This window comes from Thunnus maccoyii, chromosome 2 (genome assembly GCF_910596095.1).
Source record: "Thunnus maccoyii chromosome 2, fThuMac1.1, whole genome shotgun sequence".
Classification (NCBI taxonomy): Eukaryota; Metazoa; Chordata; class Actinopteri; order Scombriformes; family Scombridae; genus Thunnus; species Thunnus maccoyii.
In genome coordinates, this window is record NC_056534.1 from 11,919,739 (window position 1) to 11,934,869 (window position 15,131).

The following is a 15,131-nucleotide window of genomic DNA, read 5'->3' on the forward strand; positions in this document are numbered from 1 at the left end:
TCTGTATAAACAAACCCGTTACCAAAACACACTTTTCAACTCTTCAACTGATATGGGGAATAATAATGAAATAAATTTTGGCAATATCCTTTTCAATGCCAACACTATAAGATTAATTCACAAAAATCCCTTAATGATGTTTAACAGATTGAAACATTCTTGAAATTAACTTCAGAGGAATCTTTATTACTATGACACTAAACCAATAAAGGTTCTGTGTCATAGTAATAAAGTAATAGTAATAATAAGAAGAACTGATTGATTTTTCAGCTCTCAGTTGTCCAGATCCAACTGCAGTGCTGGTTCTAATTTGGGCTGTTTGTAATTTCACAAGGCAATTTTCTAAGGGAAGAATGATTTGTTTTTATTCTATGTTCTGTGTTTGTGTTTCTCTGCGTGTAGTTGTGTGAGTTGCGGGCTCTAGTTTAAATGCAGGCTCAAATTTAATAGTACTTGAAAATTTGTTTCCATATCCATGTGTTTGGATTTTTGCATGTGTTATTAATGAACAATCAAGTGACAAAAGGTCAGTGTCTCACCTGAGCTCCTGCTCTGTCTCTGGAGGCCAGTGTGAGTGAGTGAGGTGGGGGGAGGAGGATAAGATGGGGGAGAGAGGGGCCTCTGTGGAGGGCCAGTACTTCCATTCATAGCGTGAGAGAGGACCTGGCCCTAGGAGTGATCCACAAGCCAGAAATAGAGATAATCAGTCACTACCAATCACAAATGTACAGCAAAATGTACTTTCTTCCATTTACTATGGTGGACAATGTTGTAGTTATGCCATACAACATCACATCAGGAGTGTAAATGTAAAACACAACTAGCGAAACAACAGAATGATTAGTTCTATAAATCCAATGTTAGTCATCATGTTGCTACAAAGCTTAATGTTCAAAGGTGTAGAGGAACCAGTTGTGATGGAAATGAATGTACATGTGTACAGATATTGGATCTGACGTGATTCATAGAAAGTGCTGAATCTGAGGTGACATAAGAACAGTTAGTGAGGGAGAGAGGAGCACACATTGAATCATTTCACTTCAGAACAGACAGAAAAGATTAAAACAGTGACAGTAAACAAAGATAGCTCTCTCAGATTCACATACATTCGATTATAAATTAGTTTTGATTATGACTTCTGCAAGACAGTGGACATGATATAGTTATAATGGGAGGCTTGTCTGGAGAATGCTCTCCCATTAAACATGACAGAGTGACAAATGAATTCATGTGGCAAAGGATAAAAATACAGCATTTTAATTTGAAGGCCTTCATGTTCAGATCAAAGATTCATGATAGTTCAACAACCAATTAATACCTAGCAAAAAACAGCAAAGCAACTGACCAATTTCCATTACAGCATCAAGCAGACACTCCTCTTACTACTTCACAACACTTATTGCCAGTGTATCTATCTTAATTTGTTGTTTATTTAGTGCTTGGACACAGAGCAAAATGAGTAATTCATTGACAGTAAGTAGATTACTGCTGCTGTTACTGATTATAATGCCACAAGAACAACTTCAAGCCAAGGATTTGAAGCTAGCCATTATAACATAGCCTGGTTCCAGACCTCTGAATTTCTGACCACATCTCAAATTTTGTTGAGGCATTTCAAAAGTCTGGTGTGGTTCTGTGTGTAATCTGTGGTAGAATCCAAAGAAATGAAATAATACCAAGCACTAATGATATTTCTTACTTGATTGCCTTGATGGAAGTTAAAGAAGAGGTTTGGCTTGACACAAGGCATGGTGTGAACAGTGACGATGAAATGCAATTGTTTGGCTAACAAGAAGCTAATGTCAGACAAAAAAAATTCAGTCATTACAAAATGGCAGTTCAGTTTCAATATGAGTCCTGTATAACTGAGAAGACAAAATGCACAAGCAAATTCATGGCATAATCTAGAAATGTGATCAGCGTCAGCGTCTCTTACACCTATGCTCAGGGCAATATAATGAGCTGAATGGTAATATAACTGCAGTCCTGACACGCATAAACTTATAAAACCCTTCATCTCTCCATGGACAAGTTCAGTCTTTTAAATACCAACAAATTCCAACAGCATACTTCACCCAGCTGCAACTTTTCTCTGTAAAATGGTTTTGTCTTGTCAAGAATTTTTGATATGAGCGGGCCTTGCGACAGTACAAATGCACTGGGTTTCAAAAAAGGCGCAACAAAGAGAAATATAGACAAGCACACGTAGACACAGAGTTCTAATGAGTACAGACACATTAACATAACAAGGGAACATATGGCCTTTTTCCATTGGCACTTTTGGCCGCGCCGAGTCTAACCATGCCGCGTCGATTTGCATTTCCATTACCAGCCCTGAATTGCACCCAAAATGGACCATCTCCAAAGTCGAGTCAAACACACCTGACCCGCCTCCAAGCAGGTTGCGGTGATGTCAGATGGGCTTTGTCATCATTCAGCTAACTTCAGGTTTAGCCCTCGAGTAACTTGAATAGGGATAAAAAGATTCAATTGTGCGGCTCCTCTAGACTTTTCGGACCAAATGGATCAAATTCTGATAGTGAAACGAGTCATTTCACGGGGGTTGTGACGCTCAAAAAAAATGTATCCACCGTTGTACAGCTGCTCCTTTGGCCACTAGCCACAGCCCAGAGCAATTCCTGGGGGCTTGAGTAAGCAGCGCTAAAGAGGGTGCTGCTTTTAAATGTCATCGACTCAAGACAAGCGCGACATCAGTTAAAGACCTTCAAGCGGGTAGCCCTGTTGTAATGGAGATGCAAATCCCTGCTGCGCTGGGCTGATGCGCTGAGTTAAACCGAGTCAAGCAAAGTCAAGCCAAGCCAGCACATGTGTATGGAAAAGGGCTCAGAGTGGGCTGAACTGAATTCTGGCACCAGACAGGTAGGTTGTAGCTGATGGTTAGTGAAAGGTAAAAATAAGTAGCTATAACACATTTTGTGGAGGTTTGGTTCAGCCATCCAAATGAGTTGGGGAAAGGAGGGAACCATTTTTTTTTTTTTGGTAATGATGTGTGTTACAGCAGTGACTTGTAGGGATAATTACGTTAGTGACAGTGGCTGCTGCTGCAGTGGAGGCCACAGAGGTTGTTAGCACATCATCAGGGCCAGCAGTGGATGTGTAGGTGGAGACATGGCTGAGGGTGGGCGATGGTGTGGGTGAGGCGCCAGGTGAGTCCAGGCTACAGATCTGCAGCTCGTCCAGCAGACCCGCCGTGGACGAAGAGTAGTGGCTGAGAGCTGACACCGTCACGGGGGAAGCGGAGGGTGACACGCAACCACCGATGCTCACATTGCTGACTGTAGTAAGGCTCGGCCCACTGACTGCGCCAGCTGTGCTGCCAGCTCCGCTGCCAGCTCCACTAGGGACATACGGGGTGGGCGATAGAGCCTTGGGCATTAGGCCTGACAGGTAGTCGAGTGAGTCTGAGCTGTGACAGCGATAGGGGGAGTGCCGTGCTGTGGGGTCGGGAGAGGGAGGCCCCTGAGAGGGAGTTGATTGGGAGAGGAGGAAAGGAGGAGAGTGCTTAGTGATATCGCTCATTAGCCACCCTGTCACACAGGATGTGTGGAAGTAACTCGTGAGCCTAACAGAATGTGAAATGCTGTTGTGAAACCACACTGAGGTGTCATGAGACTGCAGCACAATCTTCTGAAACATAATTAAAGCTGTGGATTGAAGAGGCTCTGTTAGTTCAAACTCTGTGGAGGGCAGCAAATACAGTATACAGACTGTAGCACTGATATACAATGAATTAAACTGCTGGTTATCACACATAATTGTTCACACATACAGAATCACAGTTAGTTTGGTTGATTGAATGGCAGCACCAAGACTAACAAACTAAAGAGCAACACACACTAACAGCATTTGACGCATGTCAAAACACCTGCACTTACTGTGTTCTATGAAAGGCCGCAAACAGGTTGTGTCAATGAACACCACTGTCGGACTTTCCATTGTCGATGTTAACTCTCCAGAAAAGCAACAATTTTATCACTTTTGCTCCCAGAACTGGCCCATCCCGGCTTCAGTATTTTGACTATTTGTTCTGTCTGTACAGCACACCCAGTGTGTGCTATAGGTATCAAATGATGAGGCACGGCTAATGTGTGTTGCCCTTTATTCCATCTTGATGTCACCAAGACAAAAACTCAGTGATTTGGCTTTTTAGTGACCTTAGAATTTTGCGTAATCATCGCTGCCTATTGTTTTGTTGTTACAGTATGTAGTCAGTTATGTACCAACAGTTCTGCAGGAGAAGGTCTCGGTGGAACTGGAGGAGGAGCCATCGTCATCTCCACCTGGAATGGAGTTAGACTCGGGGCTTGATTTAGGACCTTGAGCTCCACTGTGGGGTTGGAAGGCTGAGGCTCTGGATGTTTCAGGTTTTCAGGGCCCATATTGACAGAAAGCAAGGCTGTCTGTGTTGAGGGTTGAGAGAGGGTGCGGCCACTTTGTGGAGGTGGGGAAGTGGGTGAACCTGTGGTCTGGGTCTTAGGTGGAGGGTCAAGGTAAGAGGTGAGGTGAGCCGGGGGGTCAGGGATGGTGACAGGGGTGAGTTTGAGTGAAGAAACTTTACGTTCCTGAGCCTGTGTATTAATGGTGGTAGATGCACTACAGTTGCTAATATCATTTGGGACAGTGGACTGTTCAACCTGTTGGACTGGGTTTGCACTGGTTTCTGAGTAGGAGTAAGAAGATGTGCTCCTAATAGTGTAGGACTCTTTCAAAACTGCTTTCTCATTCTGAGTGAATGTTAGCGTTCCAGGACTCATATCATTAGCCAGGGCAATGAGGGAACTGTAAGCTGGTGGATTAGTGCCAGTGGGCGAGAAGTGGAAACTATCTCTTCTAGGGGGTGGGGATGGCACGTGAGCGACATCCTTTTTGGCCAGTTTGATTGAAACAGCCAAAAGAAGTTCAAACAACAACAACAAAAAAATAATCAGTGCAAAGCTTGATACAAATCATCAAGTTGTTTCAAAATACATTGAAATACAATGTGGTTCTTTGTAAATTATCCATAATTACGATGGTCTGTGGTATCATTTAGAATACCTCATTTTCACTTTTACAAGCCAAACCCCAATCTTGTGACTCAAGTCAAAATAGCAGTAAAAAGATAGAAATGCAATTGTCAACATCTGTCAGTGTGGTGTGTGAGACATTTACCTGTGTTGGTGACTTTTTTTCTTGCAGGTTGGGTCTGACACTGCGGAAGCCTTTGGCAGCAAGAGACGAGCTGCTGGCGTCTCCATTCTTAAGGCCATCTGTTGCACTGCGTGACCGCCAAGAATCTGGAGACAAAGTTAATATTATTAACATCACACATTGCAGTGGTTTATGGCATATTTTCTGGTTTCCTGTGAAGTGTTTTTAGCTTCTTTCATTTGTGCAATGTTTAGAGTCCCCACTTAATTCATCAGAAAGAACAGAGACTTACCCAAGTCTGATGAGTGAGAATCACTCCCTGGGGAACAGAGAAGACACAGCAACGATAAGTAATGTGTGTGAATGTGTGGTCTCATTAATCCCAGCAATACGTCAAAACTATTGCAGAGGTTGTCTGAAGTAGTTGTCATCTCACAAAAAGTGTGTGACAAAGAGAGACTCAGTGGTAGGGGTAGGGGTGTGGACTTAGGTCTGAAAAGACATAGACTGACGAGGTACCTGCTGTACCATAATTTTAGCATCCACAAGAACTCTGAAATAGCGACCACATTGTTATAAATTTGCAACCACCAGATCTTGTATTCACCTATCTACCGATCACCGAGAACTACTGCTTCTACCACTAAGAACAATAATTATCCTGTAATTCATTTTCTCCAGAAAATTTAGTTTTCTTGTCAAACTTTGAAGATAGAAAAATAAAAACCACACTAATTCTTAGGGCAAACTAGCAATTCATTAAGATTAAAAGGTTCATGATGATGTTGCCACAGAATTCAGGTGAGGTCTCTGTATAAGCTTTTAACTTCCTACCTCACCTGCACAAACTATGTGTACATATCAAATATTTTAACACTTTATATTTTCTAAACATACAAACAAATAAATAAACAATAGAGATTTCCCACAAAGAATAATTAATATAAAGCCCTTGTCAAGGCTGAAGCCCCTTTCCTAATGCCTCTATGTCTCCTTCAATGGTTTGCTCTAGTAGTGTCTATGCACAAGGTTGTAAGACCCTCTGGGTAGAGGTCCAAACATTACAACCATGCTCCTAAACCTTCTACATCTAACAACAGCTTATCAGATTTAAGAAGTGTCTCATTATCGTTAAAAGAAAGCTGACAGTGTCAGAATCCCTACATGGCTGCAGCTGTTAACCTGGGTGCTGACATGCTGCAAAGCTGCAAGGCACAAACACTGTTCTCGCAGCAGAGGAAAGGAACAGGCAGCTGGGTGCAACCAGCTGCTATGCAAAAAGCTTTTCGGTTATTCATCTGGACTTGACCTGTAATTTTTAAGTATGTATGAAAAGAAAAATGCAGCAATTTTAGAATTAGGGGCTTACACATACAGTACATTTTCTGTGAGTTTGCTTGCATAAAACTGATGGAACCACTGATCAGGAAAAGTTAAGCAGATGCCATTTTTAGTCACCACACAAGCCCATCCAAGAACATTTCCACATTTCTCCAATCGTTTTAGGGTCCAGGGAGTTCTGCCATGTCTAACCAATAAACGCTGACAGAGGAGAAAGGGTAGTTAAACAAAAAACAGGCAGGAAAAACTGTTAGACAGAAAAAACTTTGACAACAGGAAGAGTTCAATAAACACTTTGACAACAGGAAGAGTTCAATAAACATCACATAAAGAAAGGGAGATGGCAAGCAGCATTGTGAAAGCATGACATATGAGAGCTGTCAGGAGGAAGATTAACATCAACAGCCGGAAGGTACAGTATGACTTATGACTGATTTAGGAAGCAAAACAAGCCCATGGTGGAGGAGACTTAACAAAAGCAAACAAAAGAATCATACAATGAGCTGATTAGAAAAAAAACTGCATCCTGCAGTCCAAATATTGCTTAAGCATACTGAGCCACAGATTATTTGAAAGTATTTCAAATATGCTCAAGCCATATCAGGTTGCTGAAGACCAAATATGATTTTGAAAAACAACAAAGCCACTTTTTAAAGACTTACCTCATGCTTTGACCGACAGTCTAGACCATTTTTTCGACTCATGTGGCTTGCATTTTAGGTATCAAATTTTCTCTTGAACAAGTGTTAATTTGCGGTGTGTTTGTGAGTGTTAGTACCTGTGGCTAGATTTGGTGAGCTCTGGACCCTCTTCACGGGAGAGAGTACAAGCGACAAGGCCACGCTTTTGCGAGCGTATCCTCCGCTATCTGAGAAATCACAGCCAGGCAGGTGATCATAGAGGCAGAAGCGGTAGCACACATGCACGTGCATACAAACAAAGAAATGGATATACACACACAAATGCATTCAGCCAGAAACATCACCCAAACAAGTGGAGGCAAAGCACATGCATTAAAAGAGCCTGATTTTTTACTGCGACAGATCGAGTGACAGCTTATTAAAAAAAAAAAAAAAGTGCTCAGGAATCGTGTAGAACTGGCTAAAATTTAATAAATATAACTATGTTTGAAGATGCTGTATTGCATTAGCTTACATCAACATAACCATTTCCATCAGGAGAGAAATAATTACAGGGATCAGATCATTTTCAATTTTATGACCCTGGTTGCTTCTGAATTAGATTTCAAAAATGATATAATATCACAATTTTAGAAAGGCTAATGTGATACATGAGATTAAAATGGGGAATAGAAGTTAATAGTTGAGAAACCAAGTCTCAGTACGACTAAAAATGATCAAATTTGTTAACTGACTTGCTGTCACGCTTTTGAAAAACCTCAATTAACTGAACTTCACTACTCATTAGTAAAATAGCAAGCTGATGTTTGCATATTTTCCCTTTTTTCTCTTTAAAGTACCTGGCACTTACACAGATAAAGTTGAGGTCTATGAAAAGCTACAACTCTTTCACGAATGCCTAGATCAGGCCTTTATAATTTGTGCAATTGGACAGAACAATTTTTATGTCAAACTTGCTTTGTATCTAATTCTAGCACTGGTAATTGGCTGTTATTTACATCTGACAACCACCAACTTCTCATGATGAAGCAATTTTTGTGTAGCATTCTATACTGTAAATATACAGCGGGCAAACGACCAAGATGAGTCAAGCAACCACTGGCAGCTCCACAGACTGGTGTGTGGCATGTGGAGAAGGCTCAAAGACTGATTACTCATCGATTCACAGGCTGAAATACACACTTCAGCTCGGGATGACTGCCAAGTTCAGGACAGAGCTTTGGAAATGTATTGAGGGTGGAATATGTCACTGTGGTTAAAAGCACAAGGCTTACTATACTTATTGATGCTTTTAGTCACAATAACCCAGGCCCAAAATGGACCAACACCAAAGTGGTGAAACAGGGTCAAGGTTAGAGTTACAGACTCATGCCTGTGGCAGAGGGAGACTAGCACACATAGCAGCTTTTAAAATAGCTAAGTGGACTGAAAAGTGGGAACATATTGACTGTGTTATTTTTAAGTATTAGAAGTAAACAATAGTTTTATGTTCAGTTAATAGACAAATATAAGATAAAATCCAAAACATTAAACATAATATTCAACTGAATGGACATGGACTGGATGGATGGATGGATGAAGGAATGGATGGATTCCCCAACACTGACTATGTTTACATGCACACTAATATTCCACTACTATTCCGAATATGACGATATTCCGAATTTGATATGGGTCATTTAAACAGCATATTCCATTAGGATATTCAAAATTAGGCCTTATTGTGAATGCAGCATTTTCTGATTAAGACATGTGCCCATCTTATTCAGGTTTAAGGAACATTCTTTAGACATGTATACAGCGAATTGAGAATATGTGTCTCTATTGGGGTTTTTACCGCAGTTTGAGACTCACGGCCTCTTGCCTGTTTATGGTCAGCTCTGTGCATTGCATACAAACCAACGAGCCAACAGTTTGCAGGGCTGAGATAGAAATGCATAACGGGCTGGTTGTGTAACGCACCCCTGGGCAGGCAAAATGACATATGTTGGAGCAGGGAGGCAGACAAGAAGAGAGGAATGAGAGGAGAGTGGAGAGCTGTTCGGGGCGGCCTGGAAAAACGGAGCGTGCTTTTTCCACGACGGGGACGGAGGGGATTGGTTATTATCCTGACATGGAGCCATGGACTGACAGCGACGACTCAGTGTGATGCAGTGTAATAAACATCATGGGACAACCTAGGTACTCGATGTGCCTGTAACTATAAATTTATAATATCAGTCATATCAATATCACTTATAAATATCAGGCAGCAGCTCACTAAATATGTTTCACCTCGCTGATTTACTTCACTGCCTGCGGAGATCTTGTGATTCCCGTTCCCACTGGAGCAGAGTGAAACTCTGAAAACCCTCTGCATGTAAACGGGAATATTAGTGGAATATTCATTTTCATTAGCCATGTAAATTGCTTAGTAGGAATATTGCCTTTTTTGGAATAAGGGCAAAAACCAGAATATTTTGTGCATGTAAACGTAGTCAATTACATACAGTATATGGTTTGTGTATGTATGTGCATACCTGTACCTGTATTCATATTGAAGAGCACTTCTTACTGGTCTACTGCAGGGGGACACACTTTCCTGAAAAAACAAAAACAAAAAATTTAAGACAAAGAATCATATTTTGACAAAAATGTCTTCAAGAACAGACACAAGAGGATTTTTTTGTGTTAATTCTTTTGTATTAAATCTCAAATATAAGCAATTATTTTGGAGATTTTAGTGTCATGCTGGACACTGGGTCAAATCACACTGCTTAGAGAGGCAAAAATCTGTTTCTGGATAGGATAATAATGTATAGCAGTTTGAAGGCTACAGTATGTGCTGATAATGACATACTGCAAGTGGATGTTGAGGTCAGCTCCATTTTAACTCCTTTCACACGTTATTTTCCTCATCTTAAGAATACCTATATGATATGGTGCACACTCCCTAGACATGAAATGTGAGAAACATCTGATATATAAACTGCAGCATTCACTGCACTTCTGGATTTTCATTGGAAATAAGGTGGCATAGGCCCAATGTGTGCTGGGACACTGAATAGGATAAGAGTTTTAAAAAATGGAAGGCTGGATGATGGCATAATATGAATGATGGGCAGCTACTGATCAGAATGCCTTGGAAATATCCTGAGAATATTTAACTATTTAAATAATACGTAAGTGTTAAATCATAATTGTATTTGTTTTTGATGTGAACAGAAATCTATTTAAACTATTTGTTATTTAATGCAACTAAAATGGAAATAAGTTATACTACACAGTTCATAATGCTTTCCATTAAGAGTTGTGAAAATAGTAAACAGCACTATAAGCTCTGTCACTTTCACACTTTCAGTTACAGCACCATACTATATAAAAAAATGAAACTTTAAATTAAATCAACACATAGTGCCTGTCATGTTCCAAAATATGCCATAGCCTACGAATCCAAATGTGGGAACATAAATTGTTCCAGCTGAGTGAGAGACTTAATGACCTTAGCAAATGCTTTACAGCACATAGATGAAACATAAATAACTTAAATGATAAATGATACAGAATGCCATGTTTACTTAACTGCACCCATACTGTATGTGATGTCCATCTCTTGCTATATGGAGACCTTTTCTTGGAACTGTTGTACTAGGGTGCATGATTGATATGGATGGGGCAGACATCAAAAGCTGAAGGCGCAACATAGACTGTTGCATCGCTGTGTGAATGCATGCACATGTGTGTCATCAGGACTTAGTGTGTATGACAGATACTACAAATGACAATCTATAGTGGCTGCGGTAGGGATCCCACACGTCTGGCATGTAAATAACTATGACATACACATTGCTAACATTGCTTTACACATATGTATCTAGATACTGTTATGAAATTTTGAGAATGTGATTAGGTTATCTTTATTGTACCATTAGGGGAATCTGATTGCGGCCAGGGTTCGCATAAAGACAGAATACAAAAGGACAACATCAACAACACATTCACATAATAAATCACAGAACAACTGCAGGGAAATTGAAATTCATACGAAGTACAAATGTGCAAGAGTACAGATGAACAAGTGTGCAAATATGCAAGGGTGGTGCAAGGAATGCAGCCAGAGTGCTATTTGCCATTAAGCATATCAATAGCACTTGGAATGAAGAGAGACACGGAATCTTTTAGTCCTCCAAACGGGTACCCTGAAACGACGGCCTGAGGGCAATAGCTTAAACTCCCTCCAGATTGGATGGTCCTGGCAATCCAATATAGCATAAGCCCTCCTAAGGACCTGCCTGTTATAAATGACCAAGAGCTTGGCCTGACTCCTCTGTGAAATCTTAAGCCCCTTTCACACATGCTGTCTATCCTTGAAATGTTCAGGAACATTTCCTGCATGGGGTCATGTGTGAATGGGAGTGGGGATTGATATTCCAGGGAATCTGTACTGCCAATTTTCCACCTCAAGACCTAGTAACGTTTCAGGGAAAATGCCGGTACGGCTGTGTTGTGAATGAAAGCAGTAACATTGCAAGGACAAGCATGTATAGGGTTATGTCTGTCTGACAAAAGATGGAGCAAGCGAACCAATCACAAGACATGACGTGTGGGTGATGTACTGTGAGTCGGGCAGTGCTTGGTCTTGGCTTGTCTGTTTTCAACATGACAGCCGTCTCACAAAGTTTTTCATATTACAGCTAAACAGTAAACTAAAATATGTTTCTGGAAACATTTGAGATGAGAAATAAGCAATGCAGTAACATAATCTTAATTCATATTTGATCAGCACTGCCTAGTTTGACAGTTTGATCTGAGTTTCTTGAGTTTCACCCTCTTCTTTTGTTGAGTTTTATTGGCATCCATAAGTGTTGCATTACTTTGCCAACCTATTCTGGCATTGCCATATTACGTGGGGAAAAGATGCAAGACGGAAATATTCCTGAATGTAGCTTCATGTGTGAATAGTGAAAATCACTATCAGTGCCTGAAAGGTTATCCCAGTAATTTACTGGGAACTATGTGTGAAATTGGCTTTACTGACCATTTTAACAAGACTTCCAAGTCTATTCTAATTGGACAGATTTAAGTTTGTTACTGCAAACCAAGCAGTAATACAAAGGTTAAAACAGCGTAAATGAAACTTCTGTAGAAAAGATTCATCATATATCATATATTCTGTGTATATATAGTAGCTGTTGTTCAAATGTCAGTGCAGATGGCTCCAGAACTCATAAACTAAACTCTGAAGATTATGTCTGGGATAACTTCAGTATCTGAACAACCACAGATAACAGACACAAGTAAAAGAGGAGGGATTATACAAATACAAATACCCAACTGGTTGGTGCACACTCTCTGAACACTTAGTCCATATTAAAGTGAAGTCCCATTTGGCAAGATTTTTTTCTCCTGAGAAGGTTACATGATTTTAATATTGCATGTGCTGATCAGTACTTTTAATCCCAACCTTGTCTCATGTAATTTGGCAGTTGCTGATACCGTAAAATATTAGGGTCGGTTACCACAGAACCGACCTCCTCCAGTGATATTAATCCTGTCCAAATTGATTTTAAATCTAGTATAAAATATGTTTCACTCCTTTTTAATTCTAACTCCCTTTTAATTCTATTCTTTTGGATTCTATGTTGAGCACAGGGAAGTAAAATTCAGTTAGATTAAACATTTTGGACATGTGTTCTTACTAATTAAGTAAATCTGTGCAAAAGTGATGTTACCCTACACATAAAGTCTAAGTAAACACCAGTTGTATTTGCATGTGGGTGAGTAAGGATCCCCTCTAGACAGAGAAGCAGTGTAATAATGTGAGTACATGCCTACGTGAGACGGTTTGCGCTCAAATTAATTTCAGCATTTGTCACAGCTGTTGACCTGAACATATTGAAAATGCATTATAGGACATTCGCTTAAACACAATGACAACTTTAGGCCTCATTGCAGTTTGACAGGTTAAGTCCTGATAATTGTGGCTAACATTTACTGGGGCTTATTTTGGAAAAGGCATGCAACCATATTCTGACACGAATGTGGAAAGTGCCTTAGCAGCTGGCTGACGTGATGAGAGGCACTAGATGGATGGCATAACATTAACATATATTAGACCTTGCTGACAATTTTACAGGCTTGATTAGGATGAGAAGACGGTAAAGATCAGAAGAAATGAGCAGTAGTTTCTGAGATCCCCTTCCTGTTTTAGTGGATAAAGTCTTAAGATAGATTTTGGTTTATAACAAAACATTCTCATTATACTGTCTAGTTTTAACAAGAAAACATTTTCATGGTAGCAAAAAGCTGTAGAAATGATTTCTTCTCACTGTGGCAGCTCTGCATTTCCACATGACATAGAACAAACAGCAACACTTCACACGGTGTGAAGCCTCATTACAAGTTTTCTCATTAGCACTAGAAACTAAAAAGGATTGGAATGTATCTTAAGTATTTTGTTGTCTCACCTTCTCAAAAGTTTCTCTAGTCTGATGTAATAACTGGAAGTACTGTAGCATGTATTAAGAGCCCTGTTTCAGACACCCAACACTAACTGAGCTAAGTCATAGTTATGTATAAAGTGTCAGTAGTTATGCGTGGGAGGACTGTTATGTGAGACTATATAGAAAATGTGATACCTCCTGACACAACTGGGTTCATGTAAAAATGTGAAAAACTGAAGTTCCACTTTGATGCAAAAAATAAAACAAAACCAAAAAAAACAAATAAATAAATTTTTCGTTTCACAAAGTAAATTTTCAAGATGAAAGAACACTAGTAAATAAAACATGTAAATATATTTATTTTGCTTAATTTTTTACTTCCTTTCACATAGCATTTAAAACAACATAAAAATTAATTTTATTTGTAACTATTCTATCTTCATACAAAATCAGTTGGCAGTGTATATGGCAACTTAATTAAACTACCAGGAAATGATCAGAGGTGATTGCACAAAAGTCCTTGTTACATAAATATCAAAAATTAATCTTACTGCTCATTTAAAAAAAGGAAGTGACTTGGAATTTTATAGGTTATTATTTGTGCTCTAGGCTTTTGTGTTGCCAAAAATATGTAATATGAACAACTGGCAAATGTATGACTGAGTTTGTTAAAAGTGTTTTCAAGAGACTAAGATGCACTTTAGTAACTCAAGAAAAACCCATTGGAATAGTAGTGAATTGACTTGTGAATAATCTTTACAAGAACTCTAAACAACAAGTGTAATAAAGTGTCTTTTAGAGAGGTATAAACTCTTTATGAAGGCTAACACTTTCATTTTTAATGTACAATAATATACTATATATACCCACAATTTTATGTGGCTGCCATGATGAAAGGTTCCCAAACCTATTGCTGGTCAGAAGGAAGTAAGTGTAGTAAGGACTACATCAAGCCATGCATCGTGGGATTCTTACAGTCCCTCAAGACCCAATCCTCACCCTCTTACATTACGTCCTCGTAAATCTATCTCTGAGAAACACACATACACACACACACACAGGGGTAAATCATGGGTCTGGCGTCGCAGGCTGTCGGCGTCCAAATGATGGTCAGATTATAAACAGGATCATGTTTCTTGGGGACAGATCAGCGGCGACACAGCAGCTGTGGCCATGGTGTAATGTTATGGCTGGACACTGGAAGAAGACCCAACAGGCTCTACACCTCAGAAGAACTCTGACTATCTTTCCAATAGACCTTTTTAAGCTTTTAAATACAGAATCTACAGCACTCTCTAAGGCTGGTGATAGATCATTAGCAGCGTATGCATTTCAGCATGCATATCATGTATACAGTACTGGAGGGGCACCAAATGTTTCCATTAATATTCAGTGGGTGCTTCTCCAAAATATAAAACTTAAATGTAATACTAACAAGGGAAGCAGTGGGAATAAATGTTAACAGATCAAACACTTGTTATTCTATCATTTCTAATAATGACTGAACTTATATGTCAATTCCCAGAACTTTTCCCTACACTGGATTCTACTATATTTTTACAGAATGAAAACCAAA

General features: G+C 39.7%; 1 protein-coding gene across 7 annotated transcripts in view; it reads right to left on the reverse strand.

Annotated features, from left to right (window-relative positions):
- LOC121905573 (sorbin and SH3 domain-containing protein 2-like) overlaps positions 1 to 15,131 on the reverse strand; it is a 55,359-nt gene that overhangs the window by 23,920 nt on the left and 16,308 nt on the right. For all 7 annotated transcript variants that reach the window (XM_042423943.1, XM_042423934.1, XM_042423926.1 and 4 more), the window contains exons 3-8: positions 9,653 to 9,714; positions 7,271 to 7,360; positions 5,444 to 5,470; positions 5,173 to 5,297; positions 3,043 to 3,480; positions 540 to 669 (exon numbers count right to left, since the gene is read on the reverse strand). In XM_042423943.1, coding sequence (XP_042279877.1) covers positions 540 to 669; positions 3,043 to 3,480; positions 5,173 to 5,297; positions 5,444 to 5,470; positions 7,271 to 7,360; positions 9,653 to 9,668 — 826 coding nt within the window. In that variant the 5' untranslated portion in view covers positions 9,669 to 9,714. The remainder of the gene's footprint in view (positions 1 to 539; positions 670 to 3,042; positions 3,481 to 5,172; positions 5,298 to 5,443; positions 5,471 to 7,270; positions 7,361 to 9,652; positions 9,715 to 15,131) is intronic.